We start from the raw sequence: 22483 nt of genomic DNA on the forward strand, positions 1-22483 counted from the left end.
TTGCAGAATGTTCCATAACATTGAAGGAAATCAGTTGAACTTTAGCTGTTATTATCAAACAGTGACTTGCAGAATGTTCCATAACATTGAAGGAAATCAGTTGAACTTTAGCTGTTATTATCAAACAGTGACTTGCAGAATGTTCCATAACATTGAAGGAAATCAGTTGAACTTTAGCTGTTATTATCAAACAGTGACTTGCAGAATGTTCCATAACATTGAAGGAAATCAGTTGAACTTTAGCTGTTATTATCAAACAGTGACTTGCAGAATGTTCCATAACATTGAAGGAAATCAGTTGAACTTTAGCTGTTATTAAACACTCACTGTTAAAGGGTAAGAAATAATTTTAAGAACTTTAGCACAAAATAAAGATTTCATAGTATGATCAGAATGTCTGAAATAACAAAATAAGACTGCTTTAATATTCGTTATAATAAAATAATTCTTACTAATTAGAGGGCAAGCAGAAAGGTTATATTTTCAACACTTTAATTTAGATTTCAGCTAGAGGGTTCATGGCATTATGATTCTAAATCTTACAAAATTGACCTGTAATAGAATGTTCAAAGGTGGATACAATAACATAGGTCTACAATGGTTTTGTTGCCTTGAAATGTTTATATGTTGTACAGTACTTTATGTATGCAAAATCTGAAAATAATACCCATTTTCTTCATCATATTCAGATTTTTTACAAGATGTCATATGTAGTTTTACATAAGTGAATCATTTTAATGGAAACTGGTCATATTTTGTTATGTTTAAAATGTTGTCAACCACTGGTTATAAACTTCTCTAGACTGATTGTGATGTGAGAGTCTTATTAACCATTCTAGAACCCAGAAGAAGCACACCACGAGTAATGTAACAGTTAACAGGCTGTATGATGTGTCATTTCTGGAGTTAACAGGCTGTATGATGTGTCATTTCTGAGTAATACTGAGTGCACTTTCACACTATTATTTCATTTAATATTATTTATGTGTTGCTATAGCAATGGGGTTGTGTAAATGACCCAAACATACTCTGTTATATTTATGTTAAATTTGTTGTAAAGAAACAAAGGCAGAGCATTATGTAATTCATCAAAAAAAGTGTATTATGCATATTTTGGATTAAAACATGGGGACCGAGGCTGTGCACAAAATCTGCACTGTTTTTGGGTGAGACATTAGACTAAAGATAAGAAAAAAGTCTTAAAAAAGGAACATCAGCATGATGGCTGATTACTGCTTGTCAATGAAACGAGTTGTTTTAGATGCAATACATAAGAAAAAGGCCACCACATGTAGTTTTGAAACTAAAATATCTAGATTTGACAAAATAATAAGGGTGAATGAGGATGCATAATCATATGTCATCAGTGTTCTTTCATTTTCTTTGGTTTGTTTGTATTTTTCTTGACAAACATAATGATAAAAAATGTTCATTTTGGTAAACAAAATAATAATTTGAACTAAGTTAGTTGTCAATCTAGATTTGACAAAATAATAAGGGTGAATGAGGATGCATAATCATATGTCATCAGTGTTCTTTCATTTTCTTTGGTTTGTTTGTATTTTTCTTGACAAACATAATGATAAAAAATGTTCATTTTGGTAAACAAAATAATAATTTTAACTAAGTTAGTTTTTTTTTCACAATTTGTGAAAAATCATTACATAATAGAATAAAATTAATATTATTTTTGAAATCTGCATAACAGACTTATGTAAAATCTGCTATTAAAACAGAAATAGCTTTTATGAAGTTGAAGTTTAAATTTGCAGCTGGGTGTAATCTAATAACTTTAATAAATATCTTGAAGTGAGGCATCAGATATAATTACTATTAGGTTAGTCAGTTAGTACATGTTAGTCACTGTTTGGTTTTTAGCCAGTAGTGCCATTTAATTGAGTGAAGTATTTTGATCAGTTATTTGGTCAGTTAGCCATTAAATTATACAGTTAAATTTATATTTATAGTAGTTGTAATAGTATTATTAGCATGGTATTTCGATTTGAATGCTGTTAGGTTGTACAAAGTATTAATTTTGGCACAATTTATTGTGATAATTTTATTTCTTAAACACAAAAATATGTCTTGAAAAAGTCCTTAATGTTATTATGAGCAATTTGCCAAAATTTATTATCTCCTTTTTGAGTACTCGGATAGTTAAGTAATTTCAGAATCATAGATGACAAATTGTTATTATGAAGAATTTTGGTCCAGTACCAAATTTTCTCTCTTTTCTTTATTATGTTTAAACTATTTACATTTACTTGTATTGTAGAAATATTGTGTCCACAAAAATATGCTAACATTGATAACTTATTTCCTGATTTTCTATAGAATTTCCATGATTGTATTTTCCTTTTTTTAAAATATCTTTTCAATGACTGGCTTGAAGTCACCACCAACTGAAAAAAATGAGCAGACTTATCATTATTATAGTTACAGTGCTTTTTACATCAGTGGACTTACTGTTATTATAGTTACAGTGCTCCTTACATCAGTGAACTTACTGTTATTATAGTTACAGTGCTTTTTACATCAGTGGACTTACTGTTATTATAGTTACAGTGCTCCTTACATCAGTGAACTTACTGTTATTATAGTTATAGTGCTCCTTACATCAGTGAACTTAGTGTTATTATAGTTACAGTGCTCCTTACATCAGTGAACTTACTGTTATTATAGTTACAGTGCTCCTTACATCAGTGAACTTACTGTTATTATAGTTACAGTGCTCCTTACATCAGTGAACTTACTGTTATTATAGTTACAGTGCTCCTTACATCAGTGGACTTACTGTTATTATAGTTACAGTGCTTTTTACATCAGCAGACTTATCATTATTATAGTTACAGTGCTCCTTACATCAGTGAACTTACTGTTATTATAGTTACAGTGCTCCTTACATCAGTGAACTTACTGTTATTATAGTTACAGTGCTCCTTACATCAGTGGACTTACTGTTATTATAGTTACAGTGCTTTTTACATCAGCAGACTTATCATTATTATAGTTACAGTGCTTTTTACATCAGTGAACTTACTGTTATTATAGTTACAGTGCTTCTTACATCAGCAGACTTATCATTATTATAATTACAGTGCTTTTTACATCAGTGGACTTACTGTTATTATAGTTACAGTGCTTCTTACATCAGCAGACTTATCATTATTATAGTTACAGTGCTCCTTACATCAGTGAACTTACTGTTATTATAGTTACAGTGCTCCTTACATCAGTGAACTTACTGTTATTATAGTTACAGTGCTTCTTACATCAGCAGACTTATCATTATTATAGTTACAGTGCTCCTTACATCAGTGAACTTACTGTTATTATAGTTACAGTGCTTCTTACATCAGCAGACTTATCATTATTATAGTTACAGTGCACCTTACATCAGCAGACTTATCATTATTATAGTTACAGTGCTTTTTACATCAGTGGACTTACTGTTATTATAGTTACAGTGCTCCTTACATCAGTGAACTTACTGTTATTATAGTTACAGTGCTCCTTACATCAGTGGACTTACTGTTATTATAGTTACAGTGCTTTTTACATCAGCAGACTTATCATTATTATAGTTACAGTGCTTTTTACATCAGTGAACTTACTGTTATTATAGTTACAGTGCTTCTTACATCAGCAGACTTATCATTATTATAATTACAGTGCTTTTTACATCAGTGGACTTACTGTTATTATAGTTACAGTGCTTCTTACATCAGCAGACTTATCATTATTATAGTTACAGTGCTCCTTACATCAGTGAACTTACTGTTATTATAGTTACAGTGCTCCTTACATCAGTGAACTTACTGTTATTATAGTTACAGTGCTTCTTACATCAGCAGACTTATCATTATTATAGTTACAGTGCTCCTTACATCAGTGAACTTACTGTTATTATAGTTACAGTGCTTCTTACATCAGCAGACTTATCATTATTATAGTTACAGTGCACCTTACATCAGCAGACTTATCATTATTATAGTTACAGTGCTTTTTACATCAGTGGACTTACTGTTATTATAGTTACAGTGCTCCTTACATCAGCAGACTTATCATTATTATAGTTACAGTGCTCCTTACATCAGTGAACTTACTGTTATTATAGTTACAGTGCTTCTTACATCAGCAGACTTATCATTATTATAGTTACAGTGCTCCTTACATCAGCAGACTTATCATTATTATAGTTACAGTGCTTTTTACATCAGTGGACTTACTGTTATTATAGTTACAGTGCTTCTTACATCAGCAGACTTATCATTATTATAGTTACAGTGCTCCTTACATCAGTGAACTTACTGTTATTATAGTTACAGTGCTTCTTACATCAGCAGACTTATCATTATTATAGTTACAGTGCTCCTTACATCAGTGAACTTACTGTTATTATAGTTACAGTGCTCCTTACATCAGCAGACTTATCATTATTATAGTTACAGTGCTTTTTACATCAGTGGACTTACTGTTATTATAGTTACAGTGCTCCTTACATCAGTGAACTTACTGTTATTATAGTTACAGTGCTTTTTACATCAGTGAACTTACTGTTATTATAGTTACAGTGCTCCTTACATCAGTGAACTTACTGTTATTATAGTTACAGTGCTCCTTACATCAGTGGACTTACTGTTATTATAGTTACAGTGCTCCTTACATCAGTGAACTTACTCTTATTATAGTTACAGTGCTCCTTACATCAGTGGACTTACTGTTATTATAGTTACAGTGCTCCTTACATCAGTGAACTTACTGTTATTATAGTTACAGTGCTTTTTACATCAGTGGACTTACTGTTATTATAGTTACAGTGCTCCTTACATCAGTGAACTTACTGTTATTATAGTTATAGTGCTCCTTACATCAGTGAACTTAGTGTTATTATAGTTACAGTGCTCCTTACATCAGTGAACTTACTGTTATTATAGTTACAGTGCTCCTTACATCAGTGAACTTACTGTTATTATAGTTACAGTGCTCCTTACATCAGTGAACTTACTGTTATTATAGTTACAGTGCTCCTTACATCAGTGGACTTACTGTTATTATAGTTACAGTGCTTTTTACATCAGCAGACTTATCATTATTATAGTTACAGTGCTTTTTACATCAGTGAACTTACTGTTATTATAGTTACAGTGCTTCTTACATCAGCAGACTTATCATTATTATAATTACAGTGCTTTTTACATCAGTGGACTTACTGTTATTATAGTTACAGTGCTTCTTACATCAGCAGACTTATCATTATTATAGTTACAGTGCTCCTTACATCAGTGAACTTACTGTTATTATAGTTACAGTGCTCCTTACATCAGTGAACTTACTGTTATTATAGTTACAGTGCTTCTTACATCAGCAGACTTATCATTATTATAGTTACAGTGCTCCTTACATCAGTGAACTTACTGTTATTATAGTTACAGTGCTTCTTACATCAGCAGACTTATCATTATTATAGTTACAGTGCACCTTACATCAGCAGACTTATCATTATTATAGTTACAGTGCTTTTTACATCAGTGGACTTACTGTTATTATAGTTACAGTGCTCCTTACATCAGTGAACTTACTGTTATTATAGTTACAGTGCTCCTTACATCAGTGGACATACTGTTATTATAGTTACAGTGCTTTTACATCAGCAGACTTATCATTATTATAGTTACAGTGCTTTTACATCAGTGAACTTACTGTTATTATAGTTACAGTGCTTCTTACATCAGCAGACTTATCATTATTATAATTACAGTGCTTTTTACATCAGTGGACTTACTGTTATTATAGTTACAGTGCTTCTTACATCAGCAGACTTATCATTATTATAGTTACAGTGCTCCTTACATCAGTGAACTTACTGTTATTATAGTTACAGTGCTCCTTACATCAGTGAACTTACTGTTATTATAGTTACAGTGCTTCTTACATCAGCAGACTTATCATTATTATAGTTACAGTGCTCCTTACATCAGTGAACTTACTGTTATTATAGTTACAGTGCTTCTTACATCAGCAGACTTATCATTATTATAGTTACAGTGCACCTTACATCAGCAGACTTATCATTATTATAGTTACAGTGCTTTTTACATCAGTGGACTTACTGTTATTATAGTTACAGTGCTCCTTACATCAGCAGACTTATCATTATTATAGTTACAGTGCTCCTTACATCAGTGAACTTACTGTTATTATAGTTACAGTGCTTCTTACATCAGCAGACTTATCATTATTATAGTTACAGTGCTCCTTACATCAGCAGACTTATCATTATTATAGTTACAGTGCTTTTTACATCAGTGGACTTACTGTTATTATAGTTACAGTGCTTCTTACATCAGCAGACTTATCATTATTATAGTTACAGTGCTCCTTACATCAGTGAACTTACTGTTATTATAGTTACAGTGCTTCTTACATCAGCAGACTTATCATTATTATAGTTACAGTGCTCCTTACATCAGTGAACTTACTGTTATTATAGTTACAGTGCTCCTTACATCAGCAGACTTATCATTATTATAGTTACAGTGCTTTTTACATCAGTGGACTTACTGTTATTATAGTTACAGTGCTTCTTACATCAGCAGACTTATCATTATTATAGTTACAGTGCTTCTTACATCAGCAGACTTACTGTTATTATAGTTACAGTGCTTTTTACATCAGTGGACTTACTGTTATTATAGTTACAGTGCTTCTTACATCAGCAGACTTATCATTATTATAGTTACAGTGCTTCTTACATCAGCAGACTTATCATTATTATAGTTACAGTGCTTTTTACATCAGTGAACTTACTGTTATTATAGTTACAGTGCTTCTTACATCAGCAGACTTATCATTATTATAGTTACAGTGCTTTTTACATCAGTGGACTTACTGTTATTATAGTTACAGTGCTTCTTACATCAGCAGACTTATTGTTATTATAGTTACAGTGCTCCTTACTTCAGTGAACTTAGTGTTATTATAGTTATAGTGCTCCTTACTTCAGTGAACTTAGTGTTATTATAGTTACAGTGCTCCTTACCTCAATAGACCTACTTTATTACAGTTACAGTGCTCCTTATATCAGCTGATCTTCTGTTATTATAGTTACAGTGCTTTTTACATCAGTGGACTTACTGTTATTATAGTTACAGTGCTTCTTACATCAGCAGACTTATCATTATTATAGTTACAGTGCTTCTTACATCAGCAGACTTATCATTATTATAGTTACAGTGCTTTTTACATCAGTGAACTTACTGTTATTATAGTTACAGTGCTTCTTACATCAGCAGACTTATCATTATTATAGTTACAGTGCTTTTTACATCAGTGGACTTACTGTTATTATAGTTACAGTGCTTCTTACATCAGCAGACTTATTGTTATTATAGTTACAGTGCTCCTTACTTCAGTGAACTTAGTGTTATTATAGTTATAGTGCTCCTTACTTCAGTGAACTTAGTGTTATTATAGTTACAGTGCTCCTTACCTCAATAGACCTACTTTATTACAGTTACAGTGCTCCTTATATCAGCTGATCTTCTGTTATTAGAGTTATAGTGATTCTTACATCAGTGGACTCACTGTTATTATAGTGACAGTGCTCCTTACTTCAGTGAACGTAGTGTTATTATAGTTAAAGTGCTCCTTACCTCAGTGAACTTACAATTATTATAGTTACAATACTCTGTACCTCAGCTGATTTACTGCTATTAGAGTTACAGTGTTCCTTGCTTCAGTGGACTTACTGTTGTTATAGTTACAGTGCTTTTTACATCAGCTGACTTGGCATTAACCAAATCCTTCTGTCATTTATCTCTAACCTGTTTTTTTATGTAATAATTTTTATGCGTGTATAAATAGATATGTATTTGTTATAACTCAGAAAACAAGTCATAACAAAAATGAACTAAACAAAAAAATGATGCACTAATTGAAAAGATCCCAAAGTAGGAACTATAATGTAGGATTATAAAATTGAGCCTAAGTTTTGGAAGTGACTGCAGAAGTAGGACCCACATTGTAGTTGGGATATGCCATCTATCAGTCTTAACCTCATTCATTTTTCTTCTTTACTTTGCAGAGCAATCACCTTCCCACAACTCTCTGCAAGCAGTGAAGTGTGATATAGAAGTGGGATGTTGTGGGCTTGAGCACCCACATCTTGCTCTCATAATTTATATTTCTATATCTATTGCTACTCTTTTATTTGTGATGTAAGACTGATAGATGGTGTATCCCCACCACAATGTGGGCCCTACTTTTTAGTCATCTCCAAAACCTAGGGTACATTTTATATTTCCACATTATAGTTTGTATGCTGGAATCTTTTCAATCAGTGCAGAATTTTTGTTTAATTTATTTTTGTTTTAACTTGTTTTTTAAATTTTGACAAACTAACATAATTAGTCAGAGGTTTGAATTTGCTGTTTTTAATGCAGTTTTTCCTTGTGATTTTGTTTACCTAACTTCATCAAAATTTATTAATTTTCACTAAATATGTGTGTGTGTGTATATATATATATATATATATATATCATGAACAATGTTCTTAAACACTGATCAGACAACAAAAGCACATCTACAGACTAAAACTCTTGCGTTTTCTTGATCTACTGAACAAACCAAGGTTAAATGCTTTTAAACGATGCAAGAGGAAATATAAAATCCTCTTTAAGTGCCCGTAACTTGAAGTATTGTATTTTGAGCAATAAATTTTTAAGTGTTTTATTGAATAAATGTAGATGAATAAATTTTACTTACATTTAACAAGCAACCAAAGCTGTTTGTTTTGGCTGGAGTTACATGTGTGATTAGGCAGATGTGTACAATCTCTCTCTTTTCTTATAGGTTGAGTTTGAAAGTGGACAGAATGAAAACAGAGTAGCTACAGAACTCCCATCAACACTGGAAGATCAACAAGTGAAACTTATCTATCTTGATCATGATGACCCAATGGTAGATATCCATGGTTCAGTTCCTGCAGCTGGTTCGTACGTAATAGTGGTACATTACTACCAGGTAATACGATGTTATCTCACTACCTTATAATATAATGATATAGTACAATCATATAATGCAGGTTATATTTGTATATTATTGTGGTTTATTACCACAAGCTAACATGTACTTTTTACATCCTGTGATTGTAAATACCAGTAGGAAACATGTTTTGTCAGTAAATTTCTAGTAAGTAATACATTATCTTTGCTTGCTTTAGTGTACCTTTATACTAGATACTTCTTATTATCTGTTTGTGAATAAGTGAGATTTACCTCTTGATAACAAAAGAAACTGTTTTAAAACCAAAATACTGTTTCCTTGTCTGAAGCTAAAGATGTCTGTTACATTCTAATCTGTGCTATATTATATAGTGTTAAAACAAATTATTTTATCTGTTATGTTAATAGTTCATTACAAGATGTTAAACCTCACTTAAAAAACTTGTGCTATTATTTAAGTGTAATGTACTACTGAAAGCATAATTATATTCATAAGAGCTCTTCCTGGATATAATTATGGTGCATTGAGCTTTTGTTGATATGGTCTTCATTGAATGATTTATAAAATTGAAATTTTGATCTATATTATCTAGCCTGACCACCCTAGCTATGACCTGAATGTATTGATACAGAATGGACAATTCTATGAAGCTGTACTACCTGTTATGCACTGTCCTAGTGTTTCTGGCTGTCGCAACGTCGTGGAGGAAGTAAACACTAACTCTACCATCTTTTCAATTCTGGAGAACTTTGTACTCACCTTGAAAGAACCAGACCATAAAGGCATTTGGGTGGTAAGTGTAAAACTTGTTTTCTACTTACAGTATTTTTTGAAAGTTTTATTTGTAAAGATTTTTTTTATTTAATTATGTTAGTGTTCTTATATTGTTTCCTGACTTTAAGTAGAAGCAACTGGAATGTGTTTAAATGGGGTAATTATTATAGCATAGGTAATATGAAGAATTTCAGTAGTTTGTTTTCTAATTCTGATATGGTTCTTCCCTCTTCTTACATGATTAACTATTCTTGTTCATTGCTGTCCCCTATGTGTGAACTTTTTTGTCATGCATGCCACAAGCTTTCTGCTTCTCCATTGGAATCCAGTGATTTCAACATGTTTTATATGTAAATTATTATGTGTCACCTCCCTCTTAATAGGATCACAATGCACTCATTTGATATACGTGTCTTCTTCTGTGCACCTCTATCGAACTATCACTTCTCATTTGGCAGGAATTGTATTTTGATGTGCTCTTTTGTTTGTTTATTGTTGTATTCTTGAATTTGTGCAATGCATTACAAAGTAAGCCTTACCATTTCAGTGTTTACAACAGCAACTAGTGTTTTTCTCAGACATCTGATGTAGGCGATCCAATAATGGATTTATCTGCTTCTATACATTGAGAGATCATATGTCACATGGTCCAAACCTCTATCCCTGGACTTTGCCAAAGCTCCCACTGAAACTGCTGAGTCTTTGCTGTCTGAACTTTGATCATCTTTTTCCCACCTCCAGAGTTTGTCAATTATTCCTGTTCCTGACCTGGTGATTTGTCTAGGCCTAATTTGGTCTTCATGGATTTTATGTTTCAGGCTTGTATTGTTTTTTCACCTCATCCTTCCTTATCATACAAGTGATCTTTCTGACATTTTCATTTTTTCTCCTTTTCTTGATATTTGGGTTCTTACTCATCCATTGACCTTGCAGTTACGTGAAGAAATTGGCATGTTTTGCCCCTGAGGACTTTTGATTATGCTGTCTATTCATTTTTAGATCAACAGTTGTTAGATTACTTGTTACCTATTTGGGGGGTGGCTCTCAGTTCACATGTCTCTCTTCCACATGTTCAATATCCTTACTTGCTTTTTACTCTTACCAACTTCTTATGGTATTGTTCTTACATACTTATATGTAAATTATTATTTCTCTGAGGCTCTTCAGAGAAATCCTGTGATGTTCTCTGTAGGTAACCTTGTTCGTCACTACTTCATTTTAGACCTCATTTCATCCTCAGTTCTGGTGTTCACTATGTGGCTTCCTTATTGTTAGGACCTTATAAGTTGTGATGCTACATTGGCTCAGGTCCATTTACCCTTGACTTCTCCTAGGGATTTATGTTTAGCTCCATTTTTTGGACATAAAATTTCGATGCTGTCTTGAATCTTATTGGGTCTTGGGTGACATTGGTCCACCAACATTACACCTTTATAAATGTTGTATCCCATTTGTTTCTATCAGAACCTCCTGTTCTTTCAACTACAATTTCTTTTCCCACCTCTGATTTCTTCTTTCTCTGTTTCTTTCCCTCTCACTTGAGATCACCAGCACTTGTCAAAAACAATTTGATTGTTACTCCTGCAGTGAGTAATCAGACCTGCTCCCCATGCTTCAAGGGGTTTTTATCCCTGCCTTTTTCTTTGCCCCCTAGAAAACTAGGGATTGATGGACAGTAAGTAGTTTATCTTGCCTCAACTACTTCATTTCACCATTCCAGTTCACCATAGAATCTCTTCTTGCTCTGAGATTGGCATTTTCTTCTGGGTTGTGGTTGACTTCAGGGTATGTGTTTAGTGTTTACTTACATATACCAATATCACCTCAGTCTTGTTCTTATCTTTGGTTTGTCCATCTTGGGGTGATTTAATAATTTTAAGTCCTTTTCATTGGACTTGCCTCAGCATCTTACATGTTTTGTTGAATTTTCTGTGCTCAGTGACTGCGATTTCATTATTACATGGATGGTTGGCTTGTTCTAGCTCATTCTGAATACTACTTGGAAGTCATTTTCTGTGGTGAATTGAGAGGGCTTGTTGGTCAAACTCGAGAATTTCTTCTTTAGACCAACTTCATATATTGCCCATTTTGAGGTATTTTTTGACACAACTATCACTCAAGCATTGCCTTTTGCTTTATGACTCAGTTCAATGGAACTTTTGGTTCACCACGACCAACATCACTGGTTCATTTTGGTCAAGATCCCTTCAGTGGGCGCTTCATGAACAGTGAAACCTTGATCAGAATCCTCTTTCCACTCCAAATCTTTCTTTCTTCCTTGCAATATCTTTTTCATTGGTAACTGAACTGAGCCCATGCATTATCTGGTGTGTTGTTTTCTTCCCTGCATACGTGTCTACATCTTTTCATTGAAACATCCCTTTGGAGATAGAGAGTATGGGTGACAACCAACAGGAAACTTTGGATAATTTATCTGAGAATGGAGTGATTTACATGTCACTGTTCTTGAACTTTTGTTTATATGTCAGGCCTTCTTCTCACCAAACACTGTCTGGGGGTAATTCCAAGAGGGTTCAGAGTTCTGTGGTTTTGGACTTTGGATCTCTTATTCTACTCCCTCACACATCACACTTTCTTTATTGCATGTAATGTGTGTGGTACTTTCAATCTGGTTTTGGATCATCTTTCATGCCCCAACCTCATATATCCACAGAGTGAGCATTAAATCCCATTGTTTTTATGGATCTCTACCATCAGTGAGGTTCTCCCCATGTGGATACCAAATTACAGGCCTCAACATCAAGTTGCTTATACTGGGGCCTTTACCTACTTTTTTATCTTCTAGATCCCACTCCATAATGAGTGGTGCCTGACCAGATATTCTTTAACTCTAAATCCACACTATCAGCCACACTATCGAGTTGACTCGAGCTCTATCTCTCCTCATTTCACAATGCTCGTTGTTGAGATGGAGTGTTTTACAAGATAACTTGAAGGTGAATAAATTCATGATGTTTGCTTCATAAATTTGCCTGTTCTGGACTACTAGCCATGGATTTCATGGGTAAAGGGGATAGCTGTCCATTCTGTTATTCCTTGTATTGAATAAATAAGTAAATCAGGATTTCATAATCATCTTATTTCAATATTCCTTTGGACTTTCTAATGCATTCTCACCCGCTATTTGTCAAGAGCAGTATGGTGATCTTTACTACTTTTCTTCTAGAGCAGTATGGTGGTCTTTACTACTTTTCTTCTAGAGCAGTATGGTGGTCTTTACTCCTTTTCTTCTAGAGCAATATGGTGGTCTTTACTACTTTTCTTCTAGAGCAGTATGGTGATCTTTACTACTTTTCTTCTAGAGCAGTATGGTGGTCTTTACTACTTTTCTTCAAGAGCAGTATGGTGGTCTTTACTACTTTTCTTCAAGAGCAGTATGGTGGTCTTTACTACTTTTCTTCTAGAGCAGTATGGTGGTCTTTACTACTTTTCTTCTAGAGCAGTATGGTGGTATTTACTACTTTTCTTCAAGAGCAGTATGGTGGTCTTTACTACTTTTCTTCAAGAGCAGTATGGTGGTCTTTACTACTTTTCTTCTAGAGCAGTATGGTGGTCTTTACTACTTTTCTTCTAGAGCAGTATGGTGGTATTTACTACTTTTCTTCAAGAGCAGTATGGTGGTCTTTACTACTTTTCTTCTAGAGCAGTATGGTGGTCTTTATTACTTTTCTTCTAGAGCAGTATGGTGGTCTTTACTACTTTTCTTCTAGAGCAGTATGGTGATCTTTACTACTTTTCTTCTAGAGCAGTATGGTGGTCTTTACTACTTTTCTTCTAGAGCAGTATGGTGGTCTTTACTACTTTTCTTCTAAAGCAGTATTGTGGTCTTTACTACTTTTCCCTCCCAGAGCAGTATGGTGGTCTTTACTACTTTCCCTCCAGAGCAGTATGGTGGTCTTTACTACTTTTCTCCAGAGCAGTATGGTGATCTTTACTACTTTTCTTCTAGAGCAGTATGGTGATCTTTACTACTTTTCTTCTAGAGCAGCATGGTGATCTTTACTACTTTTCTTCTAGAGCAGCATGGTGGTCTTTATTACTTTTCTTCTAGAGCAGTATGGTGGTCTTTACTACTTTTCTTCTAGAGCAGTATGGTGATCTTTACTACTTTTCTTCTAGAGCAGTATGGTGGTCTTTACTACTTTTCTTCTAGAGCAGTATGGTGGTCTTTACTACTTTTCTTCTAAAGTAGTATTGTGGTCTTTACTACTTTTCCTCTAGAGCAGTATGGTGGTCTTTACTACTTTTCCTCTAGAGCAGTATGGTGGTCTTTACTACTTTTCTCTAGAGCAGTATGGTGATCTTTACTACTTTTCTTGTAGAGCAGTATGGTGATCTTTACTACTTTTCTTCTAGAGCAGTATGGTGGTCTTTACTACTTTTCTTCTAGAGCAGTATGGTGGTCTTTACTACTTTTCTTGAAGAGCAGTATGGTGATCTTTACTACTTTTCTTCTAGAGCAGTATGGTGGTCTTTACTACTTTTCTTCTAGAGCAGTATGGTGGTCTTTACTACTTTTCTTCTAGAGCAGTATGATGGTATTTACTACTTTTTTTCTAGAGCAGTATGGTGGTCTTTACTACTTTTCTTCTAGAGTAGTATGGTGGTCTTTACTACTTTTCCTCTAGAGCAGTATGGTGGTATTTACTACTTTTCTTCTAGAGCAGTATGGTGGTCTTTACTACTTTTCTTCTAGAGCGGTATGGTGATCTTTACTACTTTTCTTCTAGAGCGGTATGGTGATCTTTACTACTTTTCTTCAAGAGCAGTATGGTGGTCTTTACTACTTTTCTTCTAGAGCGGTATGGTGATCTTTACTACTTTTCTTCTAGAGCGGTATGGTGATCTTTACTACTTTTCTTCAAGAGCAGTATGGTGGTCTTTACTACTTTTCTTCTAGAGCGGTATGGTGATCTTTACTACTTTTCTTCTAGAGCGGTATGGTGATCTTTACTACTTTTCTTCTAGAGCAGTATGGTGGTCTTTACTACTTTTCATTAAGAGCAGTATGGTGGTCTTTACTACTTTTCTGAATGGATTCCACTCAAACATAATATAATAAATTCTAATTTGGATAATGAGTACAGTAGAGTGAGATGCCTGTATAAAGTTCACCCCTTTGATTGGGAGCCGTCATCCTATTGTTGTATGGATGGTGGAACCTTGTGAGCAGGTTTTGGATTTAGAATGAATTAATCTACATAAGTCCTGACACAGGTTTTGAGTTGTCTGTTTTCCTTCCTCAATTTTCTCTTTGTGTTGTGGGTCACAGGTGTAGTACATTTCTCTCTTCCAATGGAATGTCATTGCCATTTGAATGGTCCCAGCCTGTTTCACAGTATGGTAAGTAGCTTGCATATGATAGACATCCTTTTGATACTGGATGTCAAGTTTTCAAATTAATAGCTCAGAGCAAATCCTGTAATTGGAGTGGTTCTTGACTTTCCAGCTGTTGGCTTTGAGGTGAAGATTGTATGGCCTTCACTCTACCCTCATGTGAATATCAGTACCTCACAAGGAGGTTTTGGATGTAGTTGATTTACCAAGTATTGTCTGCCACACTCTACCCACTCTACACCCAGGGATGCTTCCTTGTTATCCACTTTTCTCACTGTGGGATTGAGTTACAATACCTTTCTCTGGTTAGAGTTAGAATCACTTTCTTACTTTCTGTCCCACTCTGATGTGCTCCTTTTATTTTGTTGCTCTGATGTCTTAAACATTCTACACAGGGACAAAGAGTATACCTGGTTCAGAAGTGGTGCAGTTTCCCTCTTCAGAATTTTTGATCTGATTCTTTCATTTACAGAGGGATCCTTTGGATGCTTTTAAGGGGTATAACTGTTCGTCCCTCGCACCGGTCTCTTGATCATTGCAGGATTCGAGTTATACTTTTTCGAAAGTTATAATTTTCCTAAATTGAATATACATTTCTAATAGGTACTTTCCTCGACTCACACTTCCCACCTTTCCTCTGCTTCATTTAATGCTAAAGTTTGAACTGATAGTGTGGTAGAGTTGCACAGAGGGAGTCAGGTGCATCACATGAGTGTACTGTGCTCCTGTTGGTGAAGAGGTGATGCATGATGATCTACATGAGGTACAAGCTGGAATCACCTAATTCCAGTAGTGAAGGAGCAGAAAGCATGTGGCATGTATAAAGAAAATGTTTGCATATAGGTGGCAGCAGTTAACAAGAATAGCTGCTAATCTTGTGAGAGGAGGGAAGTACCTGTATGAAGTATGATTTTAGTACAGAAAAATTATAACATTTTGAACTTCAAAAGCAAATTTGTGCATGGCAGATTGATTTGATTTTTAGAATTTTTAATTTTTATAGTTTGTCTTTTATCATTGAAAATATATTAAGATGTGTGACTTTTTTTCTAAATACATGGGAATGTGTGAATTGTTTTCTTTGAATGAATTTCTATATTTCATATCAGGTATATTAACATACGGTAATCTCTTGGATTTCTGTCTTGATAGGATTATGTTCTGGCAATCCCAGCAGACCAGTTTGATGAGAATCTCCTGCATCCTATCAAACAGGAACAAGCAGGAAGATTTGTAACAGAGTGTAATAAAGACCACTTTTTTATTTCTCCTGATGTCCAAGGTAGGACATTAAGTTGCTATAATTTGTGAAGAGTGACATATATTTTTTAAGTTTGTAACCTACATAAAGTCACAGCTGTCTTTTAGAAGATTAATCACACAACTTCAGTATCAGCGTTAGTGAGACAACTATTTTGGTATAAAACAACTATTATCTTCAGAAACAGAAATGTTTGCACTTAGATGCACTAGAAGGAACTTGAAAATGCAAATACAATCGCTATAGTCACCTGTAAGTAGCACCAGGTTGAACTCTAAAACATATTTTCCCATTACTTTTCTTTTATGATTGTAAAGCCATTTTATTGTATGTTTACCACATTTGCAGGATTTTGTCGAGATGCAGTTTACTCACTGACAGCAGAATACAACAACGGAGCATTACCTTGCCAGTGTGACATTGACGGATCACTAAGTTTTGAATGTGAAGAGTTTGGTGGCCAGTGTAAATGTAAGCCAAACGTGATTGGACGAACATGTGCTCAGTGTCGTACTGGCTACTTTGATTTCCTGATTGCCAGCCTTGTGATTGTCCATCAACAGCAGTTTGTCATCCAGTAACAGGCCAATGTATATGTCCTCCCAGAGTAACAGGAGAAAGGTGTGACAGTTGTGAATCCTACACTTATGGGTTTGATGCAATAATTGGATGTGAGGTAAAGTAGATAAAGGACTATTATTTGTCAACTGGAATTTATTTAATGTTGTGTTATCTTTAATAATATCCCTGATTACTGTAGTCAGGTAATTGGTTTATCAAGTTTTATTAATTATTACACAAATTACATTAAACTTCAGTCTTAATATACTCTCTCTCTTTCTATTGCATGATTTTGGTTAACCTACTTTTCACTAAAGGCTCTTGTGAAAGGGCCAAAAACTTGCAGTAAAACCTTTTAAAATTTGAATGTAGTGAATGTCCATGTAATGAAGTGTAAATACCCACATTATAAGTCTGAAACAAGAAGTTAAAATTTGAATGTAGTGAATGTCCATGTAATGAAGTGTAAATACCCACATTATAAGTCTGAAACAAGAAGTTAAAATTTGAATGTAGTGAATGTCCATGTAATGAAGTGTAAACACCCACATTATAAGTCTGAAACAAGAAGTTAAAATTTGAATGTAGTGAATGTCCATGTAATGAAGTGTAAATACCCACATTATAAGCCTGAAACAAGAAGTTAAAATTTGAATGTAGTGAATATCCATGTAATGAAGTGTAAACACCCACATTATAAGTCTGAAACAAGAAGTTAAAATTTGAATGTAGTGAATGTTTATGTAATGAAGTGTAAATACCCACATTATAAGCCTGAAACAAGAAGTTAAAATTTGAATGTAGTGAATGTCCATGTAATGAAGTGTACATACCCACATTATAAATCTGAAACAAGAAGTTAAAATTTGAATGTAGTGAATGTCCATGTAATGAAGTGTAAATACCCACATTATAAGCCTGAAACAAGAAGTTAAAATTTGAATGTAGTGAATGTCCATGTAATGAAGTGTAAATACCCACATTATAAGCCTGAAACAAGAAGTTAAAATTTGAATGTAGTGAATGTCCATGTAATGAAGTGTAAACACCCACATTATAAGCCTGAAACAAGAAGTTAAAATTTGAATGTAGTGAATGTCCATGTAATGAAGTGTAAATACCCACATTATAAGCCTGAAACAAGAAGTTAAAATTTGAATGTAGTGAATGTCCATGTAATGAAGTGTAAATACCCACATTATAAGCCTGAAACAAGAAGTTAAAATTTGAATGTAGTGAATGTCCATGTAATGAAGTGTAAACACCCACATTATAAGCCTGAAACAAGAAGTTAAAATTTGAATGTAGTGAATGTCCATGTAATCAAGTGTAAATACCCACATTATAAGTCTGAAACAAGAAGTTAAAATTTGAATGTAGTGAATGTCCATGTAATGAAGTGTAAACACCCACATTATAAGCCTGAAACAAGAAGTTAAAATTTGAATGTAGTGAATGTCCATGTAATGAAGTGTAAATACCCACATTATAAGCCTGAAACAAGAAGTTAAAATTTGAATGTAGTGAATGTCCATGTAATGAAGTGTAAATACCCACATTATAAGCCTGAAACAAGAAGTTAAAATTTGAATGTAGTGAATGTCCATGTAATGAAGTGTAAACACCCACATTATAAGCCTGAAACAAGAAGTTAAAATTTGAATGTAGTGAATGTCCATGTAATCAAGTGTAAATACCCACATTATAAGTCTGAAACAAGAAGTTAAAATTTGAATGTAGTGAATGTCCATGTAATGAAGTGTAAATACCCACATTATAAGTCTGAAACAAGAAGTTAAAATTTGAATGTAGTGAATGTCCATGTAATGAAGTGTAAACACCCACATTATAAGTCTGAAACAAGAAGTTTCATGAATTTTGACTTTAACTTTTTCTTTCTGAAGTTTTTCCATTTCATAAATATCAGATGAGAATATAATAGGTTAATTTTAAAAGTTTGCTTGTTATCTAGGATACTGATTGAAGTAAACTGCAACTAAACTTAAGTATGAACATGTTAAATATACATTAGCTAACATTAACCAATCAACACTTCATTTTTATATTGAAGGAATTGTAACTGTTCATGCAGTAACTGGTATAGATAAAAATTTTATAAATTGACTTCAGTAGAATTGTACTTTTTGTTTTATATGCCATACTTAATTACTTTCACAGAGTTATATAAATTTTAGGAAAACTAGACTGCAGCCTATAGGTAAATGTATATTAAAAATGCTTACATAAACAATTAATAGCAAAGATTAAACCAATAATCTTTCTTTCATCTGTGAAGATAATTGATGCATAAATGTGAGATAACTGGTACATTCAATGCTGTAATCACACTGATAATGTTTCATCTGTAAATACTGAGATAACTGATATATATTGCAACACTAAAATAATTTTTATGTTAACTGTAAAAGTAAAACATATGATAATTATTCATGTGAGCAATAGGTTTCAACTTATATAAAATAAATGTTATTTATAAAACTATTATGTTTCCACAAAGTTTGAAAGAATTGAATAACTCATTTCAATTGATAAAGTAAGTATCAGCATAAACATCTTATATAACCACAAGTACATTGTCAGGATAGTACTTAATGTGCTGAATGTTGATAAATATTTTCCAGCTTAAATCCAGATGAACATTTAACACTTTATGAACATCAAACTGTGTAGTTAAAATACTGTTTTCTTACAGGAATGTAATTGCAATCCTCTTGGTGTTTATCGTGGTAACTTGCAGTGTGACCTTTTGACTGGGATGTGTCCGTAAGTAACTTGTATAACGATGTTTTCACTAGAATCTCTGATTTATACCTTCTCACTAGGATCTGTAACTAAGTCTGTAAATTATACCTTCAGACTAGGAGCTGTAGGTAATTGTGTAAGTTATATCTCTAGACTGATATCTGTAAGTAAGTATATAAGCTGTACCTCCTGACTAGGATCTGTAAGTAAGTGTAATTGTGTAAGTTATACCTCTAGATTAATATCTGTAAGTAAATATGTGAGCTTTACCTCCTGACTAGGATCTGTAAGTAACTATGTAAGTTATATATCTAGACTAATATCTATAACTAATTACGTAAACTGTACCTTCTGACAAGCATCTGTAAATAAATATATAGGTTATATTTACTAAGATCTGTAACTGTAGTAAGAAAAACTTTAGTATGTAAAATTAGCATTCAACAATCTAATTTAAATAGTGAAACCTTCTGTACCATTAAAATTTGTGCTTGAGAACAATTGAACCAGTGATTGAAACATTAAACCTGTTTTTAAAATATTTATTTTTTACTGTAAAAGTTGTAACTTGTAATGAAATAATACTGTTCAATAATATTTCTTTTGAATAGAAAATTGAAATTGAATTTGACTATTTAAAATGTCTTATTATTGATTTCTAGGTGTAAATCGAATGTTGTTGGGCGTAAATGTGATCGTTGCAAACCAGGCTATTGGGGATTTCCCAACTGTAGACTTTGTAACTGTGATCTTCGGGGAACAACTGAAAACATCTGTGATCAACGAACTGCAGAATGTTTCTGTAAGGTAAGGAAGATGAAGCAGTGCTGTTGATTGTTATTGTAAGATAAGGAAGATGGAGAAGTACTGTTGATTATTATTATAATGTAAGAAAGATAGGATGGAGTGCTGTTGATTGTCATTGTAAGGTAAGATAGATGGGAAGGAATGTTGTTGATTGTAATTGTAAGGTAAGGAAGATGGAGAAGTACTGTTGATTATTATTATAATGTAAGAAAGATAGGATGGAGTGCTGTGGATTGTCATTGTAAGGTAAGATAGATGGGAAGGAATTTGTTGATTGTAATTGTAAGGTAAGATAGATGGGAAGGAGTGTTATTAAATGGTATTGTAAGGTAAGATAGATGGGAAGGAGTGTTATTAAATGGTATTGTAAGGTAAGATAGATGGGAAGGAGTGTTATTAAATGTTATTGTAAGGTAAGATAGATGGGAAGAGAGTGTTATTAAATGGTATTGTAAGGCAAGATAGATGGGAATGAGTGTTATTAAACGTTACTGTAAAGGTAAGATAGATGGGAAGGAGATGTTATTAAACGGTACATGTAAAGGCAAGATAGATGGGAAGAGCGTTATTAAACGTTACTGTAAGGTAAGATAGATGGGAAGGAGTGTTATTAAACGGTATTGTAAAATAAGATAGACGGGAAGAGTGTTATTAAATATTATTACTGTAAGTAAGATAGATAGGAATGAGTGTTAATAAACGTTACTGTAAGAGCAAGATAGATGGGAAAGAGAGATGTTGTTGATTATAACTATAAGGCAAGATAGATAGGAAGGAGTGTTGTTGATCGGTAACTGTATAAAGCAAGATAGACGGGAAAAGAGTATTGTTGATCGGTAGTATAAAGTAAGATAGATGGGAAGAGTGTTATTAAATGTTACTGTAAGGCAAGATAGATGGAAATGAGCGTTATTGACTGTAACCGTAAGGTAAGATAGATAGGAAGGAGTGTTGTTGATAGTAACTGTAAAGATAGATAGGGAAGGAGTGTTGTTGATTAGTAATAGTAAAGGCAAGATAGACGGGAAGAGTGTTATTAAAACGTTATTGTAAGGCAAGATAGATGGAAAGAGTGTTATTAAATGTTATTGTAAGGTAAGATAGATGGGAAGGAGTGTTATTAAATGTTATTGTAAGGTAAGATAGATGGGAAGGAGTGTTATTAAATGGTATTGTAAGGTAAGATAGATGGGAAGGAGTGTTATTAAATGGTATTGTAAGGTAAGATAGATGGGAAGGAGTGTTGTTGAATGTTATTGTTAAGCTTGTTATTATTGCTGAATGTGACGTAAGCTAGCATGATACTGATAGATGTTAGAGTGATATAATACTATTGGATGTTACTGCAGTGTTAGACAATAATGTTGGACGTTACTGCAGTGTGAGACAATACTGTTGGACATTACTGCAGTGTGAGACAATACTATTGGATGTTACTGCACTGTGAGATAATACTATTGGATCTTACTGCAGTATAAGACAGTACTGTTGGATATTACTGCAGTGTGAGATAATACTATTGAATGTTACTGCAGTGTTAGATAATACTGTTGAACATTACTACAGTGTGAGACAATACTGTTGGACATTACTGCAGTGTGAGACAATACTATTGGATGTTACTGCACTGTGAGATAATACTATTGGATCTTACTGCAGTATAAGACAGTACTGTTGGATATTACTGCAGTGTGAGATAATACTATTGAATGTTACTGCAGTGTTAGATAATACTGTTGAACATTACTACAGTGTGAGACAATACTGTTGGACGTTACTGTAGTTTTAGATAATACTGTTGAACATTACTGCAGTGTGAGACAATACTGTTGGACGTTACTGCAGTTTGAGACAATACTATTGATGTTACTGCACTGTGAGATAATACTATTGGATCTTACTGCAGTATAAGACAGTACTGTTGGATATTACTGCAGTGTGAGATAATACTAT

General features: G+C 33.4%; 1 protein-coding gene across 1 annotated transcript in view; it reads left to right on the forward strand.

Annotated features, from left to right (window-relative positions):
* LOC143228425 (laminin subunit alpha-like) overlaps nucleotides 1-22483 on the forward strand; it is a 189771-nt gene that overhangs the window by 80087 nt on the left and 87201 nt on the right. Inside the window, 7 exon segments of the mRNA XM_076459687.1 lie at nucleotides 8854-9024; nucleotides 9599-9799; nucleotides 16291-16420; nucleotides 16748-16921; nucleotides 16924-17075; nucleotides 19674-19744; nucleotides 20386-20530. Coding sequence (XP_076315802.1) covers nucleotides 8854-9024; nucleotides 9599-9799; nucleotides 16291-16420; nucleotides 16748-16921; nucleotides 16924-17075; nucleotides 19674-19744; nucleotides 20386-20530 — 1044 coding nt within the window.

The sequence above is a fragment of the Tachypleus tridentatus genome, chromosome 10, assembly GCF_004210375.1.
Source record: "Tachypleus tridentatus isolate NWPU-2018 chromosome 10, ASM421037v1, whole genome shotgun sequence".
In the NCBI taxonomy this organism is placed as follows: Eukaryota; Metazoa; Arthropoda; class Merostomata; order Xiphosura; family Limulidae; genus Tachypleus; species Tachypleus tridentatus.